A 27272-nucleotide genomic window follows, 5' to 3' on the forward strand; every position below is an offset into this window, starting at 1 on the left:
TATATATATATATAATGAAATAAAAATTAAATGAAAATAAAAATTACTATGATTTTATAAATTTTCATTTGCTCAATTGTTTTTACAATTGATATTTTAAACATTTGTTATTTTATAATATCAACTTAGCAATGCAACTCTGGAGTAATAAGATATTCTAAAAAAATAAGTAGTAAGAAATTAGCAAATACTTCTTATAGAAAATGTGAATTAAAAATTATAAATGTTTCAGCATTTGGGAACACTTTTATAACCTTCTCAACCATCATAAGCGAAGAAAAATATAAATAGTCTTACATTACAACGTTTTCCCACATTATGTTTCTTATATTGCATAATTTTAGGAATTATTTTGCTATTTACATATCTTTAAAGTTGGATAATCAATAAAATAAAGTCTTAAATTGAGAACATTTCTAACATTTGCAAAATTTATTCGTAATATTTTTTTAGAAAACTCTGGAGGGCATAGTTTTTTATGAATTGGTATAATATCTTATAAATTTCTCATTTTATAAATTAATCAACCTGAAATTAAATAGTAGCTTTAACGTAACATTTATCAACATGACACTCTTGATATTTTTCCCGTGTGTTAGATGTTTTTAATAGTTTTAAAAAATCAACAAGACTGTTTTCATCCAAAAATTGTCCAAATTATAGGGATTTTACAATTTAATTTTACAGATGGATCGAAATATAATAATTACATTGGTTGTGATTTTACTGTCTCTAAAAAATTACTTCGCGAATCTGCTATTTATTTGCTGGATCTTAATTTTATTCCTGATCAAACTAATTACAACTGGATATTTTATATCGACTTGCGCGTAGTTTAATATCGAAATTTTTCTTACCACAGGAAAAATTCTGAAACTTGTTTTATATATTTACAAGGCTGATGATTCAGTATTTCTGTTGGATATTGTAACATGACCGCAAACTCGGGAACTAATACCACTAAAAAAAAAAGCGGTAATATTTTAACATTTCTGAATTTAAAGCAAATCTGCAAATTTTCAGTACATAAACTGAATGCATGATCTTTATCATTCCTTTGATAACCATAAAATTATATCCGTTGACTGCAAAACTCATGTTTTAATTCAGGTATTAGCAATTCTCATTATACTCATATGCATTTACTAAGAGCCGAAGCTGGATTCAGTTGATCTCTGTGTCAAGCAACTTTTTAACGAATTTTATCCGAAACGTTTACTTTTATAAGGCATTCCCATAAATTACTATCTTAAAGGGAGTCGGTTGGGCATATACCAATAATGAGCTTTTTTGATGTACTTTTTCTCATCATTTAAGCAAGATATTGTTTCAGTTTTTTTCCCACAGAATATTTACATATACATGTTTACACTGTAATAACTGTTAATACATATCTTAAGCAGATTTTGTTTTAAAAGGATGAACTGAGATATTTTAATTTCTTAAAAAGTTTTATCATTTTTTTGCAAAAAACTATCATTACTCAGAAAGTTTTCCCGTCAACACTAAAATATTACCACTGCATGCAACTGATATAATTTCAAATATCCCCGAAATATTTCAAAGAGATATCATATAAAGTTTCTTAGAAAAGGTACAATGAAAAAAATCAGTTTTAGCATTATTTTTACTACCGACTCCCCTTAAATTTATTACAATAATACAATTATGCTCCCTTTTTTGAAATGTAATATTTAAACCCATCGAATGGCGACATATAATCATTTCTGACTAAATATAGTCAATAAACTTCAATCAACCAACATGATTTTTTGCAACTTTGGGAATTTGTATTCTCATAACTTTAAAGTTGCATCAGTAATGTAATAAGGTGTCTTTAAATCAAAATATGAAAAATCAGTTCATTATATTTCTAATATAAAGCGAAAATTAAGAATTTTTCTGTCAATTGGGAAACAATCTTACAAGATTCCCAACATCTAGAATAAAAAAATTCAAGTTAAATAGAAGTTTCAACATAAAAGTGCTTCTATATAAAATCTGTTATCCTGATATTACATAACTATAGAAATTCTTATGTTATTCTCTCCTTTTCAAAGGCTTTATGAGTAATAAAATATTGTGTCTTATTAGTTCGAAATTCGGAAAATCGACTCACTATATAACTCAGTAAAAACATAAAATTCTGAATTTTTCTGTACATTGGGAAACAAATTCCCTAATCGCAACCATTTACAAAGAAAAATTACACAGAAACTTCATGTTGTTGTTTCTAATAGCACTTGGACAAGCCAAGCTCGCCAGTTTTTGTCTTTTTGCGAATTAAGCCAGGAAAGTGAGCCTTATATTTGGCAAAAGAGAACCGCAAAGGGAAAAGCACGTCATAGTTCAGAACCCCACCGATTGATAGTGTCATCACTCATTCGCGAAGCCACATCCTCAATTTAGATATAAATATGAAGGGAAAGGAAACTTTCTGCAGATCCTTGTGCTCATGGTACTGCTCAGTGACTGATCATAGGACATTCGATGCCACAGATTCTGCGAGGACGTATATCGCATATACCCGGTGGGTCTTAACGATGTTGAGGATCGAACCCAGTCCCCTCCGAACCGAAGTCCCATTCTCTAGCCACTCGGCTACAACGTCTCTCAATATCTTCAACATAAGCCAGATATTGCGTAAATATAGGAATCCTTATGTTAGTCTCATAATCTTAAGGTTACGTCAATACTGAAATAAAGTAAGGTACACAATTTGACATTATTTAAAAGAAACAAAACATGAGCTTACTTCTGAAGAAGTGAGGTAGATGCGAGAATCTGTGCTCTCGATTGATGGTTGTTGGGGTATGGATGTAGTCGGGTTTATTTCAAATGAGCTTCCTGCTGACAGACCACCAGAGGAAAGCACGGGATGACGACTGAAAGGCGGCAGAGGCAACGTGTTGCACTTCCCACTCAAAGCTGCAATAGAAAGAAAACAAAATAAATGTGCTGTCTACATCACATGGTATTACATGAATAAGGAGCTTAATCGTATATTGAACTTAATCGATATCATAAATCACATTACTGAATATTTTTCTGAATAAAGAAGAACTTAATTCGTTTTAAATAAACATGCAATACTTCTAATTCTTCTTTTTTGGGGGTTGGGATTAGAAATACTGTAAAAAAATAAATGTTCAAATTACTAAATGCATAACTAATAGAAGTGTGATGTTTTTTAATAGGACATGCCAGACGGAAATGTAGTAATGGGCAAAATGTATAGCTGATAAAGATAAAACATTTTTCTGAAACATTCTATCATTAATATAAATCAAACACTGTATAAACATCTTTTCTTTTCTGATAAGACCATTGTTAAGAGCTTGTAATTTAAATTTACATTTAAAAGCAACATCTTTATAATTATCCTATTTCATATCGTAGTATTTTTAAGAACTTACAGTTTTTTTTAATTAAAATCTGTGATAACTAAATTTAAAGAAGTTGTAAAATACGTAAGTTGTAAAATATATATAGTTGTCAAATATTTTTCAAGATGACATTTTTACATTAAACTGATCCTTAGTAATGTCTCAAAATTGATGCTTTAGAGACTTCCAATGTTTAACTAGATAACAGCCCAATACACACAAAAAATGTATCCTTTGTATTGAAATCGTGATGCTTTCTTAAATTAAAAACTCTCCCTGGAGTAATTTGAACTTCAACTGTGAACCCTTCATTTGAACTTTGAAAATACAATTTTTTATAAATTAAACTGTAGATGCTTTTGTAAACTGGATTTGCTAAAGATCACCTCCAATAATTTGAATTCACTTATTAGTCATGAGACTGCAAGGACTGCTTAACCGAATAAATTCAAAAATTAAAGTATTTGGAGAAGTCAATATTGCTTAAAATCAGAAAAAACACCCGTTATAGACCTGATGACAAACATCATAAGCTTTTAACTATGCTTCATTTTATTCTGAATTGTTACAAAATTATTGTTTCAAGTTATTTTTTTACTGATGCGATATAAGACACGTTTTAAAAAACCCTCCTGTCGTTTATTTTCTCCTAGTTACCGAATAACATATCACTGAAACTAGAACTGGAAACACATGATATATTTGAATAGAGTGCAATTCGAATTGAGCAAGCAACAAATAACAAAGTATTAGAAGCCAATGAGATGTGATGTGCATGCATATTTGTAAATGGAGGAAAGTTAATGAGTCATATAAAATTTTAAATTGAGGATTGAAACGGAAAAAAGTGACTGAATCACTCACTTTTTTCAACATTTCCAGTCATCCCATCCAGGTGAGTGATGGTCCTCTCTTCTTGCCTGATGGCCTCCAATTCTGCATGCACCTCACGCATTAAAGCAACTAAATGAGGAGAAGAAAAAAAGCAAAAAAGGTTTCTGAAGCGGTCGTGCAATGGGACAAAACACAAATTCTAGGATTACAGGATAAAAACAGCAAAGCCACACAGAAATGAAAACAAAACATGCCGATTCATACCAATCTCTATTGAGTGCAGCTAAGAATTTTACTAATATCAAGTGCACCTATGTATTGCACTCTAAACATGATACGTATTGATATGAACAGCTTAAAAACTCTTTATTTCAATAAACTATACTGTGCAAATTAATTGAGGCAAATTTTTATTACCTTAGCATGTCAATCAAAGAGCAAAACATCATCTAAAGCAAATGTTTTTTTCTTCTATCAAATGGAGCTGTAAGCGTATTCCCCGTTGTGAGGCATGATGAATTCAACAAAATTCATACAGATATGCCCAAAGGAAAAGTGAGCTCCAGTTACAGTGAGAAATACAGTAGCGGTAGCAGCAACAATGGTCACGAATTTAATGGAAGGGGGGAAGAGTGCATTGCCTAATTCATAAAACTGATTAACAAGTTCGCATGAGAGCATATTGAAAATCTATGATGGTGAATGTTTAAGAGATATTGCAATGCTATTGATGGTGAACACTGTTTAAGATAAATAGTTGAGAACAAAGGGTGCATAAGTTTTAGTAAAAGGTGTGGAGATCAATGTCACCAGCAAACATCTTGATCTACACTCTATAAAAAAAATCGACGCACCAAGAAGCAATCATCCTATTGCTTTGAAATTTCGTATGTATGAATGTTTTGAAGATGTTACTGGAATCATGCCGACAGGGGACGTATAGTCTTTAGCGACGAATCCCGCTTCCAACTGTGTCCTGACGATCATCGAAGACGTGTTTGGAGACGCACAGGGCAGAGGGGGGATCCTGCCTTCACTATTGCACCCCACACCGGCCCTCAACAAGGCATTATGGTCTGGGTTGCCATTTCCTTTGACAGCCGGACCCCTTTGGTCGTCATTACAGGTACACTTACTGCACAGCGGGACGTCGACGACATCCTAAGACCTGTATTGCTACCATTCCTTTTGAAGCACCCTGGGCTGATTTTTCAGCAGGACAATGTCAGACCATATACGGCACGGGTTGCTATGAACTGTCTGCAAGCTTGTCAAACTCTTCCTTGGCCTACCACATCACCAGATCTCTCTCCCATCGAGCATGCCTGGGATATGATGGGAAGGCGATTGCATCTGGCACGGAATGTTGATGACCTCGTTCGACAATTGGATCGAATTTGGCAGGAAATACCGCAAGAGACCATCCGGGAGCTTTATCGGTCTATGCCACGCCGTGTGGCAGCTTGTATCCAGGCTAGAGGCGGGTCAACACCTTATTGAACTTGTTACTGTAACTCTGCAATGAATTATTCAATTGTTCTGAAATTTTAATCATTTACTATCCTGTACATTGTCTTCCTATCCACCAATTTTCGTTTCAATCGGACAACACCTTTTTGGTGCGTCGATTTTTTTGTTATAGAGTGTATTATGATCTCATTGCTCTTGGTAATGAAATTATTTAAGGTAACCAAAGAGCTACGACTCGCGACGCATTTGATGTACCTCTATTTGAGAAATAGAACGGTGCAATTACATTCTACTACTAAAATGTGCTTCAGCGTTCATTATTTCGTTTTTGACTCCTCTGTCTTTAGCACTGTTTCATATTCACAATAGATTTTGTACTTGCAATTAATTACATGTTTTTGTCTAATCATGGGGTTGTATATTGTGTGTTAACGTTACAGCCTTAAGGTGCTTGGGTTTATTATCATGCTGAACCAAGTTTTTGATCAGATTTAATTGGATACACGCAGTCCTGCAAGTTGAGTCAGCGTACGTTTCGAAACTGATTGGCTGACCCATGCGGGATGTCTTTTGAAATTCCCCAATTCTCTCATGCAAAAGTTGTTAATAGCAGTTGTATACATAATCGGTGGTTCATTCTTTCACTCTTTCTGCATGGCAAGACCCTGTATGATGGCGCTGTTGTCACTGCTGTATTTCTGAAACTATCACTAGTGCCCACTTTCATTTAATCAACTCTTACATTACAACATACATTTATTTCAATACAGACGCTTGACGGGATACGACTAAGACTAGGCCCTATGCCTTTCGAACTAAGACTAGGCTCTAGGCCTTTCGAACTAAGACTAGGCTCTAGGCCTTTCGAACTAAGACTAGGCCCTATGTCATAGTTCGAAATTAGTCTGCAGATTTATGATAGAAAATCTAAATAACGTTTCTTTTTTTGTTTTTTTTTTGTATGGAAATTCAGATTTATTCATTTGAGAACTTGTGGACTATTTTGAAGAGTTGTATGGATAAAATTGACAGAACGATAAGAAAAATGCATAATAAGTGTTCTATAAATGTCTATTTTCAAGGTAAGAAAATTAAACTAAAAATGTGATCACTAACGTACTATATCTTTGTGAATTCATTGCCATTTTAATGATGGTTACCGAGTTTAACAATGTATTTAAATAACGCAAAATCTGAATAAAAGTTAAATTGTGTCCCAAGTAATTTGCACAGCATTAAATAACTATGCTTAATAAGATTCATTTATATTGAAATATTGGGAGTACAAATTAGTTCAATCCATTTTTTTGTGGTCAAAAATACATTTATTTAAAAAAAATGAATGAACAGATTAATCTAAGTATTGTCCATCGCTGGCTACTATTTTTTCCCACCTCTCAGTCAATTTTCGAATTCTATCTCGAAAAAATGTCTCGTCTTTTGAGGCGATCCAAGTTAGGAGCCAATTTTCAATTTCTGCGAAACAAGCGAACCGTTGACCTGCCAAATCATGTTGCATCCGTTGGAACAGCCAGTAATCAGAAGCAGTAATGTCCAGCGAATACGGCAGATGTGGTAAAATATCCAACTTGAGCTTTTCCAAATAATTTTTACGACTTTTGCGACATGAGGCCTACCGTTATCATGCAGAGGAATAACTTTGTCATGTCTTTGCTCGTATTTCGGCCGTTTTTCTCGTAATGCACAGCTCAAACGAATCAATTGTAGCCTATACCAATCGCCCGTAATGGAATCGCCAGGTTGTAGTAGCTCATAGTATACAACATCATTCACCATTCTTGAAAAGCCGAAACCATTCCCTACATGGTTTATCAGTTGGAGCATTGCCACCATAAACTTCTACAAGCATTCGATGCACTTCAGCTGCACTTTTCTTGCAATTAAAGCAGAAGCATAAAACCTCTCGCAAATGCTGCGTATTTACCACAAAATTTGACATATTCAACAAAGTAAAAAACAGGGGTTTTGTATAAAACTCAAACTGATATAAACTGAATATTATTAATAGATGTCTAACCTCTCTGAAACCACAGAAGCCAGCGGTCACTATGAGACATTCATAACAGTTAGAGTCATCTTTTGAAAACGGACCGAACTAATTTGTACTCCCAATATATTTCAACAGACATACACATTACAAATAATAATATATTGCAATAATGTATTCTTATTCGTGTACTTAGAAAATGTATTATATCAAGTACTAATTTACAAAGGTTTTCACACTAGAATTACTTTAATTAATGTTAATTTTTTCGAAAGGATATTATTTAATGCATAATTATCCGAACTGATATTAATTCATCATAACAATCAACACAAAAGTACATACAAAGCAATAAATATTGTACTTTACGGTACTTATTTTAATGCTTAGAAATAAGAAATGTACAAACATGAAGTACAATTTCACATAGTTATGCACTCTAAAATTTCTTATTATGATATGAATACTTTCAAACTTTGAAACTATGTAATTGTAGAACGTTTTTTTGAAAAGGATTATTTCCCATAAAATTCCAAAATGGATTCCATACTTTTTAAACGGGATCTACAATATCCCAATAACATGCGAAGAGAGTAAGCTGGTTAGCTAGATGTTTTTATGTTCCATATAACGTTTCATGATTTTAACAAATTCCTAATTTGAAGGTTAAAAGTTCGTAAAACTTTCAATTAAATGTAGAACATTAATAAAATTAAGTTTATATATGCATTTAAAAAACATTACAAGCATTTTTCTTTCAAAAACATAAAAATACTGGTAAAAGTATTATACAAGAATTCAAACTAAGTATTAAATGTAAAAATTTTAAAGACTTATTTAATCCTAATAATTATTAATGTAAAAACTATACAATGCTCCGTAGATCATCAAAACTTATAAACTCATTCAAACTTCAAAATTTTCCTATATTTTAATCAAACAAATAACCTAAATAAAAAGGGAAGCAAATTGGAATTAAAATAAAATAACTAAACCACACAAGGTAACAAGATTGGCAGATCCGTTCTCAAAATATATTTTTTAAATTTAATACCCTATAGTCAAAATATACTGCATGTGATATTCAAATAATTATTAGAAACAAATTTAAAACATAAAAACACGAAACTGATTGTGGAACATTGAATTTACGATATTGATTCAAACGATCTTTAAAACACTTGAAGAACAAACGATATTTTAATTTACCTTTTTTATCGATATAAATTCATCATTAAGAAATCAAAATCGTTCATTTGCGCCCTTTTTTCGCAAATAAAATAATTACGATTTTCTTCACACTTTTAGATTTTAAATAGAAAGTTTTGAAATTCTTTTAATAAGCAATAATGTGGTTGATGCATTTGGCGTAAATATTTGCATTTAATTTCTTCTACTGACATAGTTGATGGTAGAACTAAATTTCTTATAGGATGAAAGAAAACTATATTTGGATAATCTAAAGTGAAATAAATATTGTCTGCGAAGATTGGTGTAGATAGTGGAGAAAAAATGTAAGCAAATGGGAATAATACCAGTTACCAATAGCATGTTAAATGAGAGTTATTGTTCACAAACTCCTTATAGCTAATTATTCAACAGTGTTCCTTAGTCAACTAATGATTGACTATTTATGAGTCTGCGATTAGTTCAAGAATGAATACTTTTGCTGGCTTACAAGCATACGTTTCATGCTTAAGCATGTCAATTTTAAAGCATTTTGTTTGCCATACGATATTTTTTAGAGTAAATTATGTTTGTTTGTCTTTTAATTTATATGATAATTTAAACTGAGCCTTAGGTTTAAGATTAATTAGATTTTGCTAGCTGAGATATGTGGCGGAAATGAAATTGTGGTATTTTTTTTATAAATATGAAAATAAGTATGTTTATTTTTCTTTTAAATTTTCAATTTGTATAAACTGTCAATTGTAGATTTACTATTCAATTTATGCTTATAAAAATTTCAAAAAATTCAATGCTTTCTCCACTTTAATGACGCTATTTTTTAAAATATACCAAGCCATACGAAGATACAACTTTTAAAATTATTTTTTGTTGTTGATAGAGTGATTTATGCACTATCAGACCAAAAGGATCCAGAAAAAAAACGTGAAGAATGATGATGGTGTAGTACTTTTCATGGTTTGTCCTGGTTTCATGGACATGAACTCTGCCATGTATGTGGACATCCTGGACAATGGTGCTCTTCCGGCTCTAAGATCATATTTCTTGGAAGGCCCATTTCTCTTCCAGCAGAAAGACTACTGCATTCATGCACCGAGACTTGCGCAGTCAAGATTTTATGAAAGGAGTGTTAAAAATGGTATAGGCTTTCCTCACAGTCCAAATCAAAAGTCCTTAGAATACCACTGGGGCAAATTAGAGCGTAGACTAAGTAATCAGCTAAATCAGCCATTTTCACTTCCAGCACTCACTTCAGCTATGATAAACGCCTGGAATTCAGTTATTATGGCCACTTACTAAAAAATGATGGAAAATCTGCACAGACGAGTACAAGTTGTCATCGATGCAAAGGAAAATTCCTAATGTCTCAGAACTCTACCAGTTCGTACCACTGGTTGTCCCCACATTTTTGGCCAGATAGTATATTATGAGAGAGATTGATATCCAGCTTTGACATGCAAAGGGACTTCTACTCCTTTTGCGAAAATCTTAACATCTAGCATCAGAATTTAAAAACAAAACTATTTAAACTAATTTCTTTTTTAAAAAAAGTACGTCAGTTTACAATAAAAACATTATAGATACAATACGTAATTAAATAGTCAAATAGGTTCTAAATAATTATTGCATGGTAAAAATCAGGCAACCTTTTTATTAGATCAAATTATGTAAAATAATGGTTAACATTTTTAATATTATTTTAAAAATATATACATTGTTATATTATTTTGATAATTATAAGTAAAAGGTGTTAATATATAAATGAATAGCAATTTATTTGGAGTTGATACTGAGATGTATTATTAAAACTGCTTAATGTATTAGGGACCTGGTGGCGTATGTCTTAAACTGATAATTAGTATAGCAAATATTTTCAAATGTTCACAACTTTTCTTTTCTTGAAACATTACAAAATATGAATATATAGATGTCACGAAATTTTACTTACCAACATTTTCCATTGACTGGCTTAATAAGGCTTCGAAGGTGTGCAGACTGTAACTCTCGGCATCTAGGCCTCGAGCTAAGGCGTTGCGCAAGTGCATTTCATACTCTAGTAATAGCCTGCTAGTAGGTGAGCTAGGTGTATGAGTTGGTGCGTGGTGTCCATGTCCTTCGTCGGAACTGACATAAGGTCGATCCGCGTCACTATTATCATTGCTTGAATTAGGAGGGGTTACATAGCAGTGATTATCGTAAAGGAAATGGTCGGAAGGAGGGGATGCGTCGGGATCTGGCAAGTCCAAGCACATGGTACGTTCGAGACTTCTACGTCTCCCAGTTTCTGATCTGTGTTGTCGACTTCTGTTGGCTGAAAAGGATCTCTGTGAGTCCCGAGAATCATCGCTGTTGAGCTTCCTTAGCAGCCTTCTTTTAAGCATGATTTCAGCCTCCTGTTCTGGGGAACTGTGCATAGAGTTGGTAGGAAGGGGATGCAACATACGTTTTAGAGTGTCACTATCCAAACTGAGTCCCGGGACATCGACCTGTGACTGTTCAAAGACATTGTCCGAGCTCTTGCTCTTGTTCCGGGACTGAGGTTGAAGTTCGTCGGTACGCTGTCTCTCCTTTCGTTCGGAAACAAGACTGCAATCTATGCTTTTCGCCTGTTCCTTTCGTGTTGACTGTGCATAAAGTTGCCGGGCAGTATCTTGTCTACCTAACCTATCTTGTTGATATCTATCAGAGCCACTAACATCTGAAATTCTCTCTTGAAGGGAGGTCTTCACCATAGTGTTGCCAGATGTAGTTGATGCTGCTGTGCCTTGCATTGCTGCTGAGTTAGGATCTAACCTGTTTATTTTGTGAGCGCCGCCATGAACGCTTGCTGTTGTAGTGCCCCGGCGCGTTGACTGTCCACCCATGTTATCATATACGGAGGTTGTAGAGGCATGAGTCCGGCTACTACCACCACGGTTGTCGTAGGAGATTTTGTAATCGTCCACTGATCGTGGCTGCACTCGGGGCAGGGTGGCGGCGCCCGTGTAGCGGACCCGGCCATTGCGGGCCCGGTGCAGGTTCTCCGCCGTCATGCAGGTGCATTGCAGCTCTCGACTTCGAGAAGGTGAACTGGGTGTTGATTGTGGCTTTCTCTTTCCTTTTGTTTTTTGTTGCTTAAAAAGAAAAATATACAACAAAAAATAAATAAATAACCTAACAGATTATAGTATAATGTGCGTCGTAATATAAAGCATAAACATAATAGATTGTAGCACATAATTCATTTAAAAAACTATAACTGCACATAATTACTTTTTGCATGTTTATTTTGATTCTAAACTTCATTTGAAATATTTAAGTACTTCGTTTCTCAGCATGATTTTCAAGTAATGATAATAATTTATCAATTTTTTACACGAGCTTCGTATTTATTATTCTCATTTATATTACTCTACTTTTAACTTTCTCATAAAATACTACAACTGAACTAATCTGTCTAATGAAAAATTAAGAAAATCCAATCTAGAAATTATTTGGAACCCATTTGACGAAAAAAGTCTGTTCTGACAGCACATAGAATATATTATTTTAAACAACAATTAAAGCAAAAAAAGAATGTTTATTGCAATTAAAAGTAATTATTTATGATCAACTCGTTAAAAATACATCAATCTTTTATATATGTGTCACTTTCATTTAAATCATAAACTACCTCGTCAAACTCTGCGCAACGAAATAAATATTTTTAAGAAAGGAATTATACGAGCAATTTTATGCTTTATAAAAGGTATAAGAGTAAAATAATTTGTCAAAACATTGAAACATTTATAAAATCTATATCAATAAAGTATTTCCTAGAAATTGTTCAAAAGTTATAATTTTAAGATACGTATATTGTTTCTTAATTGTCAATATTTGCGTTATCAAGTTTTGTATTATTATAAATGTACAAGCAAAACCATTACAGTATATAAATTCACGCCTTCCCATTTTTGATTGCTCTACATTTTAGTACTTAATCGCAAGAAAATATATATATATCTAAATGTTTAAAAGATTTTCATTAAGAAACAATTGCTTTAGAAGACATTTTCATTCAAAAGTTCAAGAGCTGGCAAGAGTGCTAAATTCATAATTTAAAAAAGTTGCAAAATTATCCTTGGTGTTAGTCATGATTTTTCTCGAGAAATTTAAAACTTAAAACTTTACAAAATTGTTGATAATTCAGATTGAATCAAGGGATTAGACAATGAAAAAATCTTTCTTTTTTTCTTGTTTTCTTAGAGACTTAATTTGTTATAAGATAAATTAATGAAGGAAGTAACAATATAGTGTAGCACAATCTGTTAAAAAAAAAGGAACTATCGTTTCGTAAAACAACTTCATAATTGTAATTAGTTTTATGAATAATTTGTTTTGATCAAGTTACATTAGTTTACAAAAAAGCATAATTTTGTTAATTCTTAACATAATAAAAATTTATTTCATTCGAATTTTAAGCACACATATAAAAATATTTCACAAATATTTTAGGAAAATTTCATCTAACATTTTGAAAATTTGAAACTGGTTGTTGGACAAGATTTTTTCCCTCTCAATTTGCATGTATCTTAAGAAATAATACACCATTTATAATCAAAATGTTCTACATAGAGTTTTTTGGACAGATTTAAACGTGCAAAATTGCTAAAAATAGGACTACTTGCAATTTCTTTAAAAAAAAGGGGAAAAAAACATTTGTTGAATACCTAGTGAGTCTTTACTGAAAAAGAGAACATTTCTTCAAAGTCATTGTTTAGTTTATCATTAGTTAAGAGATTGTTCCCACTCACTTCAAAAATAGTGTTTTAAAGAACTATGCTTTTTTAATTTTCTCTCCGGCCTTTGGGAGCTAAACAAAATAAGTTTCCAAATATTTTCCTAGAGTTATTGCTTCATTTTAATTTCGATTGACTTAAAATTATAGAACAATATTTTGACACGTTGTATACTATCAGGTGTAAGTTTTATAAAATTAATTATTTTCAAAATTCATGCAACTCTGTTAATGCTGATGCAATCTATAAATACGAATTTCACATAAAAGCATGGACCAACATTTTAATCAAATTCAAAAGGGGGGGAATCAAAATTTTAGTTTAATTTTATTTGATACTAACTTAGAATATAATTTTAAACTTTTCAACATGTCAACTTGGCTATCGTATCAGGAGTAAAGAGTTTAATTTTATTACTCTAATAAAAATAAAAGATAAGTAAAAAAATAATAATATCACTTAATATTATTTTTAAATTACTCACTTTTGGTGGTTCCAGTTTCAAAGAATATGACGAGGAAGCCTTTCTCGAAAATTTGAATGAAGGGGACTATAAATACAACATAATCAAAATTAATGTATGGAAATTAACGTATAGAAATTAACGTATGGAAATTACCGTACAGAAACAAACCTATAAGATTTATCCATATATTCTTTTGCATTGTAATAAGTATTTTTGTTTCAAATTGGATAATTTAAATAGGATTCAACTGCTTTTGTTTGTATTTGATTTAACTGTACATCTTAATAGTTTTTTTTAATATAAAAATGAATAGCGAAGAACGGTTTAAGTCCATTTTTCACAAAAATCTCCACTTTTGCATTTTTAGGATTAATAAGTATTTACAAAAGAATAATGTGCAAAATCGGTTCTCTCCGAGAGTTATTACCCAATAAAATTTGGCCGCTCTGTCGAAAGAGGTTCCTGTTTGCATTTAAATTTCGAACCAGTTTATATGGTTATAAACCTTCCCCTGATCTTCATATTGCTTAGTATATATCTATTTTATCGCATCATCTAGACTAGTAGAGAGCAGACTAGTAGAGAGAAACTAGTAGAGAGCAGTAACTGGCTTTGAGGGACTTGAGATTCTGCTTAATGTACAAAAAAACTCTTGACTTATAACTTTTGTAGATAAATAATATTCCCTTTTGCCTCAAATAATTTCATTTTATTTCAATACGTTTTATATAGATTTTTAAGCTACAATTAAAGCATATGAACAAAAAAAAAATTTAATTAAATTGGAATTGAATATCCATATTGTTACAACTATTTACTATTAAAAATAATGAGTATTCACACATTTATTAAATTGAGTTGCTGTTTTTTAACATATTTGTTTTCACCATCGGAGCATACTATGTTGTCAATGCATTTCTCCTCCATATTCTATGCTTAATATTCATTATTCAGTTGTAAATTCTTCTTTGTTTGGATGCATCTGTATTCAGTAAATTCTAGCTCCTGCTCAGTTTAAAAGTAATATAAGAGGAACTGATATTTTTCTCCTAGGCAATTCATAAAAGTTTAAAACAATATCGTTAAATTAGAATGTGAGAATGTATATTTTTCTTGAGCATATCTTTATTTTTGCATATTATTAAAAATGTCCGTTAAGAAATGAAATAAATTTTTTGAATACGCTTGGATTATGCAAAAATACTTACACAACATTCTCGAAACTGCTTTGCATCTATAGGCGAAGTAAAATTTAAGCCCCACGTGTCTCCCGTTGCAGGATCTTTCCAATACACAAAGCATTCCGAAGCCTGACCTAATCGTGTTCCTGTTAAATAATATTTCGATAAATATCACAAAAAAAAACAGATTTGTATGACACACATATTACTGTATAACATTTAAAAAAAATAAAAGCAATAAAATGACTCTGACTCCTATTACTTTCGAAGACTATTAAAAGTAGAATATAGTATATGGCTAGTTTAAACAGCAGCTTTTACTGATCCGAAATAAATAAACATGTTGCAAGTTGCTTTTTACTTTGTTGAAAAACTTACTTACTTTTGTATAGTAAGTAATATTGTTTCCAAATTTAGCAATAATATGTACTATATACATTCTTACGCTTCAATTTCAAGTAAAAATATATTTCGGTATAATTTATTTATTGAAAAAAAAACAGTTTTATAGTTGCAAAAGAAATCTTCGAGATTATTATTGGAATTATATTTAATTAAAATATAAAATCCAAAAATGTAAATTGGTTTTTCTTTTTTGTCTTCATTTGTACTCAGAAATGTAATGATAATTGATTTTGCAAATTAAAAAAAAATTCAATGATGAATCATTGCTTCTCTTAGAACCGCAAATAAGTGTAAATTTGAAAAATCATTTTATGGAAGCAAACTGTGTTTAGAAGATTTTGCCTTTAACGCAGAAAAAGACGCCAGTGTTTCATTCTGTATTTCATAACCAAAAACTATTATAACGCTAAACATAAAATTTTTTACTTATTTTGACCTAAATTAATGCAAAATAATGAAAAAAGTATTAAAGATGTTTAATAAAAATTCTGCTTTAAAGATTTAATGCAATCTCAGTTATTTCAGCTGTAATTAGTCATAATTGTTTTAAGTTATAAGTTTACGTACACTGTAACTTTCGATCCTATTGAATTTATATTTTTAATTATTAGCAACAGATATTTTGCTCGTATTATAATAATAATAAGTGATAGTATACGTACTTGTCTTGTTCATGTATTTCGCGACCACACTTCAAACAAATAAAAATAATAAACTTTATCTATTAGCGGTTCACTTAAGAACCCTATGTGCTTTTCAAGGGAGGGTAGAGAGGTCTATGGTACCTGGTTGGACAAGGCGAACATCGAGTATCTTCTCCACTTGAGAGTTATAAGCTGTGATGTGGAAGACGCAGTCCGGGGTGTCTTGGATGCAGGTGATATTGACAGGAACCAGGTCCTCCGACACTTGCTGCCACTTCACAGCTCCGCTCGTTGCACTCACATGGAACACCTCCGCCCATAACCTGGAACGACTGTTATTAATAAATTTCGCGTTTTATATTCCATTGTTTCTATATAATAACATTCAAATAAACATTTTGAAATATGATTCATACAATTGATTTGTCTATTGAATGATTTTTCATTCTGATTATTTTGTACACTGTTAGAATTTTCATTCAAAAAGAGTCTGTCCATCCAATTAACCATAATTTTTAAGGTAAAGAACATTTTCTACCTTTACGGTTTTGAACCCGTTAATAACTAGTATGCTTAAAAAACCATCAATACAAAACTATACGATTTCTTAACCATTTTTAATTAGCATGGTTTGAAAACCACTTTAAAGAAATTTAAGTGACCATTTGACTATAAGATTTAAAGCATCTTTCATAGTTCAGAAAACCACTAACTATACACTAAATTGCTTATCATATAATAATACATAATCATATAATTATTTTCTTTTTTTATTTTATTTCCAATGGCAGATTATAGACAGTAATAAGCATACATAAACATCTAAAAATAAGAACAGAAACAAAAGATGCTGCAACAGAGTCTATTAATCACAACATGTCTCTAGCTTCCCAATAGCGTTCAGTGATATAATTCCTGCAAAGAGCAGAGGAGAAGGTGCGTGGTGTCCATGTCCTCACTAAAACTGCAAAGAGTGCATACCGGGGAAGGAACGGTGGTCAAGGGGAATTCAGCCACCGCTCTTCGTCTTGGGCCATTTCGCTCATATAATTATTAATGCAACAAATCGGTCTTAAATATAAGGCTATAATTTAATGAAAAGAATAGTCAACGGTTTGAGTCCTTTAAAGCTTTTAACTTAATCTGCTTTTCCCAAAGTGCTAATCATGACCTATTAGTAGGTCTTAAATCAGTATTTGAATAGTCACGACAAGAACTCTTTAAATGTTTAAGCGGATGATTCTAAAAATTTAGAAACATTTATGTTCCATTTCAATATAATTTTTACGCATTTAAAAATTTAAAAAAAAAATTTTATTCACATTTTTATACTCCTTTAACAGTATATTTCTAATCTTAAACTATACCTTTTTATTCTTAAAAGAAATTTTCTCTGCGAAATGTAATCCATATTACCTGCTCATGTCTATATCTGATGTGTTCTAAAGACTTTATACCAAAAACAAAAATTAATTTTCTCCCTAATTCTTTCTCTATGAACTTATATGAGTGTGTATAGAATCTTAATAATATAAAGGAGAAAATCAAATAATAATAATGCTGTCCCAAAAAATGGATTAATATTCTGCCTCATGTTTTTTCCATCATCCACATTACTGAAAAGTATGAATATGTTTTTTTTTAAAAAAAGAGATTGAAATTTTCGAAAGTGTAAACACTGTTAAAACACACGCTTAGTAACTAATAACTGTTCTGAATGGAGCTGAATTTCGTTGTTCTTGGCATTCATTTTCAAAGTAAGTATATTTTGTACGTGTCATTAACATGACTTTAAAAAAGAAGATAAAACAAACATATAATTTAGTTTTATTTACAGTAATAACTCTTACAAAGTTTCTGACAGTAATCAAACCTACATTTATATCTCTAGATATTGCTTATTGAGAACACAAAAAATTCTGATTTGTTGTTCTTATACCTGATAATTCATGGGCTATCATGACAAATTTAGATTAAAATAATGTTAATACTATCAAATATGCAAAGATATGAAAAAAATGGTTCAGTAGGAGTGTTTATAAATGTTAATCTCAACTTCTGTACTCAAATGTTCTCAAACGTCATTAATTTACTCTTTTTGCCATTCAAACTGTTAAAGAAATGCAAATACAAGGATTAAATAAAAGACAATATTTTTAGCTATGCTGATAATTATTGTTAAATCTACATTTGAAATATTCTAAAAATTCTTTTTTTTTCAAGTTTTTTTTCCCAAATTTCTTAGGAAATTTCAAGTTTAAATTTTCTTAAATTTGAAGAAACACCCATATGTATTTCTTGTAAAATTCCTATAATACGATGCTTGCTTTAATATTATAATCAAAGTACATGACAAGGAAATTATGTATAAAAGAGGTCACAATTTTTACGATTCATTTGTGTCATAATAAAAAACAAAATAATATTTTTAGAAACAATCATATCGGGGAAAAAAAAATATTTGTACTTATAAATTAGTTTTTTTTTTTAAAAAATATTTGTTTAGAAACAATCATATCTAAAAAAATAATAAAATATTTGTACTTTTAAATTAGTTTAAAAAAAATTAGATTTTTTTATTTATTGTTAATAATAATTTATTTTAAAGTCGATCATACCCATATATCATAATATTCACATATTATATTATAAAATCATAACAAATTTTAATTATAATAACTTTATTTTATAACCACTGTTTAACAGCCGCCATTACGATATTTAATAGCATAAATTACATTTTTGAACGAAACTCTATAGTTTCTTTAATAATCCATCGCGATAGAAAAATATGTGTTTTATTTGTCTCTAAAAAAGTTTAGAGTGCTAACGTTGTAGGGAGTCGCTTTAGTTTCGGTTTGTAAAAACTGGGTCGCAATGCTTTCAACTTTCGAAAGCCTCAAACTGAATAATTATTATCAACAAACTCTTCTCTCCTTTTACCTTTGTTTGCCACATTATACAAAAGTTCTTAGGAGTAAAATCTTTAAAAAATATTTTAAAAAAAACTAGATTTTTTTTGTTGATGTGACCATTAGGCCCAATAATATCTCAAGTTTCTTAAATATCTGTTTTTGGAACACTGCATAGTGGTATAAATATTTTGTTTTCTTTCTTAAGCCTCTATGCTAATTACTACAACACGCAAAGTAAAAACAAACATAATGTATGTATTTTCTAAATAAAACAAACGGATAAGTTGATTCATGCTACTCAAAATTAAAACGAGAAGACGTTAGAAGATAAACAAACTAAAGGGAAAAAAATATTTCCCAAAATTTTTAGTTTGGCAAAAGATTCGAGCATATGTTTCATTTCCAACAGACCCATCTCTAGGTAGTTTGAAAAAGAATGAAAAAAAAGGGGGTAAAGATCTGAGAAAACACAGGCTGATTAATAGCTTTAAACACTGACCTAAGCAGATGTCCATCCCGTCTCCTGGCATTCTGCCAAGGGGAGTCTTCATAGCGATAGGCTTTCCTGATGAGCGGGGCACAGGAACAACTCAACTTGTTCCCCATTGCTCCACTCAAACAGTCTCACACCCACCAGCTTTCATACTAAGCCAGCTCGCACATCTGAAAGAAGAAAAAAAAGAAAAATGGTTAATTTTATTCATATATACTTCAAACTAGAACTAAAAGGAATACTACATATTTAATTCTTGTGCCCAAAATAAAAAGAAATGTTAAAAAAGCAGGAAAGAAAAGAAGAAAAAATTCTCTTAACTCAGTGGAGTACAAGAAAGTAAAGTGTGCCTCGATAGAAGATCACAAATATGTAAGGGTAAAAAGGGTTGCAGCCTTAAAATTTATGAAAATAATTTATTATTTCATTAATGTTACGTCTATTCTCCAGGGCCATAGTAAGCGAATAATTGTTGAATTTAGAAAGAAAGTTTCATCTTGGTCACTTCATATGAACGTAAGCAATCCTATATCCCCACGCAAATTGTGTGCAGGGTGTTTTGCAGTAACTACCCTTAATATTAGTTATTAGAAAACTTTTAAGAAATTAGATCAATAACACAAGCAGTTTTAAGTAAAAATAAATAAATAAAAGTGTTATAAAAGTCTAACACATCATTAACGACCAAGAAAAAATTAAAAACACGAAAATTATAACTATTGCTGAAGAAAACTAAAAGAAATTTCTTCCTATAACAGCTTAACTCATTCCAATAGCCTTCAGCAATCATTCTTATTATTTTCCTGTTTAATAATGATTTTGTATATTTTTAATACATTTTTGTCTTTTCATCACTGAAATATTAATTTATGACACCAAATGGTTATTCTTGTTTAACTTTGATTTTGACAAGTATTAAAAAAATTAAAATTGAGGGTGATGATTGAGGATTATTTTTCTCTATTTTATTTAAGTCGGTATAAAATATTGTAGTATTAATAACAAATGTTATTTAACTGTTGATGAATTTTTGTTAATATTTTTTTTAAAAACTACTCGAGCTATTATTGGTCTGAAACATCAACTCAATAATGTGGAAAAAACAAATTATGGAGTGTGACAATCTGAAATTGCTATGCAATGTAATAGAAAGGAGATTTTCAGTGTTCAAGTTCATAATTATAAAAACTGAAATGAAAAGTTGGCAATAATTCAAATTATGATAAAAAGTTAAAGATTTTAATTTTAAAAACTACCTTCCTAGCCCAAATGATATTATATTTAAGTGTATTGTACTAGTTATAGCAACAATTTATGTTAAAATAAGAAATAAGGGTATTAATACCAAATAATTTAAAAGCCAGTTGACTCTGTATTCTTGTTTCATTCTTTAATTACGTTTAAATGAGGAATATGATTCGGCATATAGTCATTGTATTGACTACTGTTGTCAACGCTTGCAAGTTGCTTACTCATTAATACTGAGTGATAAAAATACTGAATGAAGAAATCGGTTCGGGAACAAAAAAAAAACTTTAAGTATAAGTTAGAACTTTCCAGAAAGTGCTGATTGCCACATTTGTTGTCAACAGACTGACGGTTTTATTAAGCTATTAAGAGAAGAAATTTCTGTTTTAATGCTTTATGTTAGTAGAGTGTATTTGTATTTTTTAATTTATTTATTTAATATTGATCATTAAAGATCCAATAAAAACTAGTTACAATTGTTTTTAATTATATAAGACTTTTTGAAAGCATTGAAGTATTATAAGTATACGAAAATGATAAGGTCTGATAAGTTCTGATAACTACATTCCAATTTCGATTTTTTTTTCATTAATGGAAGTACATAAGGTTTTTGTAACACTCGTTCAATAACAAAATTATCAGTTGAGTTATATTAATTGAAACTATGAAATAAAAATTTATATTTTTAGTTTTATAAATTATATTGGTTGTGTGCCCAATACCACAAAATTAAATGTTTGAGAGATATACCGAAACCTAATACCATGAAACATATACAAATATAGTATCAAATTAACTAAATAAACTTATCAATACTAAAACATTATTCATATTTATTTATTTAAATCGATTGTTACAGTCAGTACTTGATTTATGTCTATAGTCACAATGTATGAGACTACCCTTTTATGTGATTCAAAAATCTTTACTCCAGTAAATTTTCATGAAAAAAATATTTTTCGAATAACTTCTTCACTTCCAGTTTTAAAATATGTACGTTTAAATAAAAAATATCTGGGCGGAATTAAAATATTTAATTCGTAAATTTAAGTAAGCACAAAAACGTTAAGAGTACTTTTAAAATGTTATCACATCTTTGGCCCTTTTTTTATTGTAAGTCGAGCACTGTATTAAGTTACATTAAGATTTTCTCTTAGGAATGTTGTTTATTATGGCTTTTTTCTTTAACGGTAAAGCAATGGAGTTTATCTATTTTAAAGGGAAACATATTTTTTCATTCGGATCAAAATTTAGGCCTATTTTTTATGTTTTACTTTATTCATGTCTTCACGATCAGAACAACTTTATTTATTTTTAATCAGAAATTTGGTCTTTATACTGATATTTTGCATTGAGATTGCAATCTTAGAAAAACTTTTATATGCGTTTAGTAAATAAGTTTCATTTTCTACTTTTTGCTGAATTTCCTTCACAAATTTTTAAATACTTTATTTTTTGTTTCGTTCCTCTTTTTATAGCAAACATTTTAAAACTTTCCTTTGAAATTTTACTCGTTGATGTTTTTGTGCATTGATATTTAATAATTTATCAAGATAACTTCTTTCCTTTTAAATTTAATTTCCAATCCTCAAACTTTCCAATTATCATTTAACCGCCGCTGGAAAGTATTCTACAAGATTTGAGAATAGTAAAACATTCGTGCAACAGCCCGCCTTGGGCCAGTGGAGACATGAAGGTTAAGGCTCCACAATTTCGTGATTGCCGAAATGTGATCAGCACTGCGCACAGACCGCCATTACTTTCCCAGACAAGCTGGTACCCATCGATCTGAAACTGTGTAAGCTTCAGGCCGCCACAGGGGTTCGAACTCCAGTTCGTCACAGTGACGGTTCAGTGTCTTAACCACTAAGCCATCGCAGTTCAAGAGTAGAGCATACGAAAGTGTTTTTCTTCTTAAATATAGATTCAATAGCTTCTCAGGGAAGATGATCTCAAAATTAATAATTTTACATAAAATATTTGAAAACAGCAGATTCAGTTGAACTAGACTCTGCTGAAATGACTTCCTTGATTGCGATGTGTTTTAGGAAAGGATAATCCTTATTCGATTTCCCTTATTTGTTCCTTATTTTATTGTTTCTTCGTTTTTTATCTTTTATTTTTAGGTTCATAATAAATTAATTTAAGTATATATTTTATTATCTTGAGTGCAAAATTGTTATACGTTTTTTTTTAAACAAAGAAAATTAATTTGCAGCAACATAGCTGCCCCTTGTCTTAGGCCACTAAAACATTTATAAAACTAAATCTGTATCAAATTTCGCTCTCACTTGCATTAATATCATTTTTGTTGCTATTATCTGAATTTGTAGCGCTCAAGTTAATTACTATAAATTTTAAAAACGAATATAAATAAATTTGACTACAACTTTATTCAATTTTCTCTTTTTAGAAATTAACTTTTCAAACAAATTTCATTAAAAAATATTACATCATGCCAGAGACTGTACAGTGCGCAAAATAAAAAATAGCCCATCTGAATAACTTTCGACCTAATTTTCGGATCTTTACTTTCCAGGACTCAATCTTAATGGTTCAATGGGATGACCTCAAATATGCTAATTAACTAGTGCAGGCGATACATGTTTTACGTTACGAAATAAGACACAAAAACATATTTTTTCTGATAAAACATATCTTTTTTCTCGACGGATTCAGTTTTCTGACACCCAAGGGGGAAGTCGTAATCTGGGACATATGGTCCCAATAGTTTGGTTAGGAGAGCGGACCTCAGTTCAAATCACTTAATGTTGGTTTTACTTTTTGCGTATTTGGCCACATCTCGAGTTTTTTTAAGCGATTTAAAAAATTTTGCACACTTTTATAAAATTTATTTATTGAAAGATAATTTCCTGCAAAAAACAACTTTTATTATATATTTATTATTTTACTTACTAATAATCGAAAAGATTTTGAATATACCATTTTTTAAATCATTTTAAAGAAAGCAACTTTAAATGGAAAATAAAAAATTTGAGCGAAATCGGTCGAATAGTTCACGAGTAATCGAATTTTAAAAATACGACTTCTTCATATTTAGTATTTTCTATGCGATTATTTAATGAAAATTTCTAACATATTATAAAGGATATATTAAGATTTTTAAGTAAAATTTATTGTTTGATAAAGGCTTACTAATTTCCCAAAAAATATCTAATTTGGATATACATTTACCAGTAATCTGCAAAGATATATACATACATGAAATTCTAGAAGAAAATTAAATGAAATGCTTCAGTTAATGTCTTTTTCATCTTGTTCTCCCATCACCATATCAAGATTCACAAGATGAAAGAGAGATCAGCACGTCGGCACACATCAGACGATTTTCAAAATATCTCAACAAAGATAAGTCATAAAGGGGTTGAATAGAAATTTCGAAATAACCTTACTCTTAAACGCTTCATATTTAATCACAAAAAACGAATTCGGTACGTGAAGAACGAAGGTAAGAAAAAAAATATCGGCACATACATAGAACAGAAGTGAAGAAAGAACAGAAAAATACTTGCAAGGCAGGACTCATCTCTGTATGATTTTATTTTATTTTATAACCAGCGTTGAACAGCTAACCATATACTGAGTTTACGGCTATCAATATTTACCTCCGTAGCCTTGTAATTTTGAACCCAATCCAGAAGACAACTCTTGGGTTAAACATCATTTTAAACCGGCCTTAGTGAAGGGCTGTTTGATGAAATTAATCCGCATTTGCGGTGCATGGAGAGGAAGAACACGAAACTCTCACACGGATAGCCTGACGGTAAAAAGATCCTAACTCATGATCCGTCTACCATTGAGAATATTTCACATCGGCACCGTGAGCCGCTAGCAGATTTTATATCAACCAATCACTGAGATTCGAACCTGAAGCACCTCATCAGAATCCGAACATTCTATCGCCTGAGTGCTTTAAAGTAACCGCCGAAACAGGGGCTCGATCCCAGAACCGTTAGGTTCAAAACCTGTGCTAAATAACTGCTTTGTGCTTCTTTTTTTTCTTCAATTTCAAAATTTATTATTACTTAACGAAAATTTTTAACGTGTTGTTAAAGATTTGAAATTAGAAAATTTTTAACATTTTGTATTAAGATTTTTAGATAAAAAGAATCTTTTGATGGAGAATGTTACCATTTTCCACAAAAATATCAATTTCAGATATACATTTATCAGCAATCTGCAAATATCTGTAAAAGAAATTCTGCTTATAAATTAAATCAAATGCTTTCAAATGCTTCAGTTGATGTCTTTTTCATCATGTTCTCCAGTCACCATATCGGATTCTCAAGATAAAAGAGACATCAGCACGTCGGCACATATCAGACAATTTTCAAAATGTCTCAGCAAAGAGGAAAAGCCATAAAGGGGTAGAGACGAAATTTCGAAACAACCTTACTCTTAAGCGTTTCATATTTAATCGCAAAAAACGAATTCAATACACGAGGAAAGAAGAAGAGGAAAAAATATCGCCATATATATGGAAGAGAGAGTGGAAGAGAAGTGAAGAGAGAAGAGAGAAAAAGATCGCAAGGCGAGAGTCGCCTATGAATGATTGAAAAACCTGGGTGAGTGCTCTGAGAGAAAAAAGATTTAAGAAAAATGAAGTAAGTCACATTTTAAGATTGAAATGGGTGGTTGGCCAAAAAAGGCACTGAATGTTTTGGTATAATCACTCGAGTTTCATTTTGGTTGAAAATCATATTTAACTATTATTTACCTTTATTTTTTCATTTTTACTGTGAAAAGTTGAAATTTAATTGTAAATTTAAATGTTGAAAACTTGCAAGATAAGTGCGCAATTTATTTTTTACTTCAAATTTGAGTAAAGTATTAAAAAAAGCAATTTTGAATCAATTTTCCTTGCTGTATACATTAAGGTTTTGCAGAAAATTTAGAGGAGAGTTCCCTGATTCAGACCACTTTTTAAATTTGTAAATGATACTAACTTAACTAAATGTAAAGCAATGAAACTTAATTGTAATTTATTTCTTTAATTATCTTTTAAAGAATTTCGCTTATAAAAGGGGAAAAATCTCTATAAAACCGTGTCTTAGATCTAATGAAGGTAATTGGTGTCTGAAATTTCCCAATTATGCAGCATTAGGAACAGTTTCCCCAAATTTACAGTCTTGTTAAGAAAGTCAATATTTTAAGAAAAATAGCTTTTTTTCCCATTTTTTAAAAATAAATTGAGCTAATAAGGATTTTATATTTTAACGTCTTTATTTATTCAATTATGCAGATTAAATTTGACATCAGTACTCAAGTGTAAACCGATTTGTGGAATTTTATTCAATGCTCTAATTTTACCCCCTTTTTGTGTGATATTCCTAATTTTTTCTAAGTAATATTGATATTAATATTGTCATTACCGTTCCCAGTTTAGAAATTTTCTTCTTACTCGCTTATTTTTATAAGACAAACATCTGTTAATAAGCAATAACAAACAAAAACTGAGCTATATAAATAAGAAACTAAGCGATTTGTTCTGAAAGTAAAATTTACCTAAAATAAATAAACAAAACGAGTTACTTAGATATCATGCTCCATAATTTTTATTTATTTATTTTCTTCAGTTTTGCATTATGTACATTTCCCTTTCGAATGAAATAAAGATTGCTAATAAATATGTTCAGTTTTTTTTTTTATTCGTTTAGTTAAAGTTTTGGCTGACATAGAACATATATTATAGTACATTCAGTGGGTTAACTCTTATTTCGCCAATCTTAAAAGAATATAAATAAAATAAATAATAAATTAAACCATTTAAAGTCAGTTTTTTTTAATAATATAGTCATAAAGAATCACAAATAATAAAAAGGGAGATTAAGATTTTGTGCCAATTCTGTTTATAATGAGATTCATATTAGAATATATGCTCTTAATGCAACATTATTTCAACATTTTTAAAATATGTGATCTTAATAAACTGTTTATGTTCAATATGTTTTGTTATTTACCGATTCAGATATTATGCAGATTCAGATTATATTTTATTAAAGCAACCTTATTGCAACATTTTTAGAATGTGTAATCTTGATAAGCTTTTAATAATTAGTATGTTTTGGCATTTATAGATTCAGATATTACATATATTGAGATATAAGTAGATTCAGATTTGTAGATCAGTTATTTTCTCTGATTTTTTTCAAGCAACTTACACTTAAAGCTTTTATACCCTCTTAAAAATCACAAAATATATGATGAAAATTGATCCTAAAAATTATTATTTGCGATAAAACAGTAATATTAAATT

At 30.4% G+C, this 27272-nt stretch overlaps 1 protein-coding gene across 12 annotated transcripts in view; it reads right to left on the bottom strand.

Annotated features, from left to right (window-relative positions):
- The window catches only part of LOC107456951 (protein still life, isoform SIF type 1), a 150341-nt gene that overhangs the window by 66186 nt on the left and 56883 nt on the right, over window positions 1–27272 (bottom strand). For 3 of the 12 annotated variants that reach the window (XM_071180817.1, XM_016074968.3, XM_071180815.1), the window contains exons 2-8: window positions 19754–19917; window positions 16481–16662; window positions 15318–15436; window positions 14128–14193; window positions 10835–11999; window positions 4251–4349; window positions 2756–2928 (exon numbers count right to left, since the gene is read on the bottom strand). In XM_071180817.1, coding sequence (XP_071036918.1) covers window positions 2756–2928; window positions 4251–4349; window positions 10835–11999; window positions 14128–14193; window positions 15318–15436; window positions 16481–16662; window positions 19754–19860 — 1911 coding nt within the window. In that variant the 5' untranslated portion in view covers window positions 19861–19917. Of the gene's footprint in view, window positions 1–2755; window positions 2929–4250; window positions 4350–10834; window positions 12000–14127; window positions 14194–15317; window positions 15437–16480; window positions 16672–19753; window positions 19918–27272 lie in introns of all 12 variants that reach the window. The other 9 variants (XM_016074951.3, XM_071180816.1, XM_016074959.3 and 6 more) reach the window with 3 other exon arrangements.

The sequence above is a fragment of the Parasteatoda tepidariorum genome, chromosome 5 (genome assembly GCF_043381705.1).
Source record: "Parasteatoda tepidariorum isolate YZ-2023 chromosome 5, CAS_Ptep_4.0, whole genome shotgun sequence".
NCBI lineage: Eukaryota > Metazoa > Arthropoda > Arachnida > Araneae > Theridiidae > Parasteatoda > Parasteatoda tepidariorum.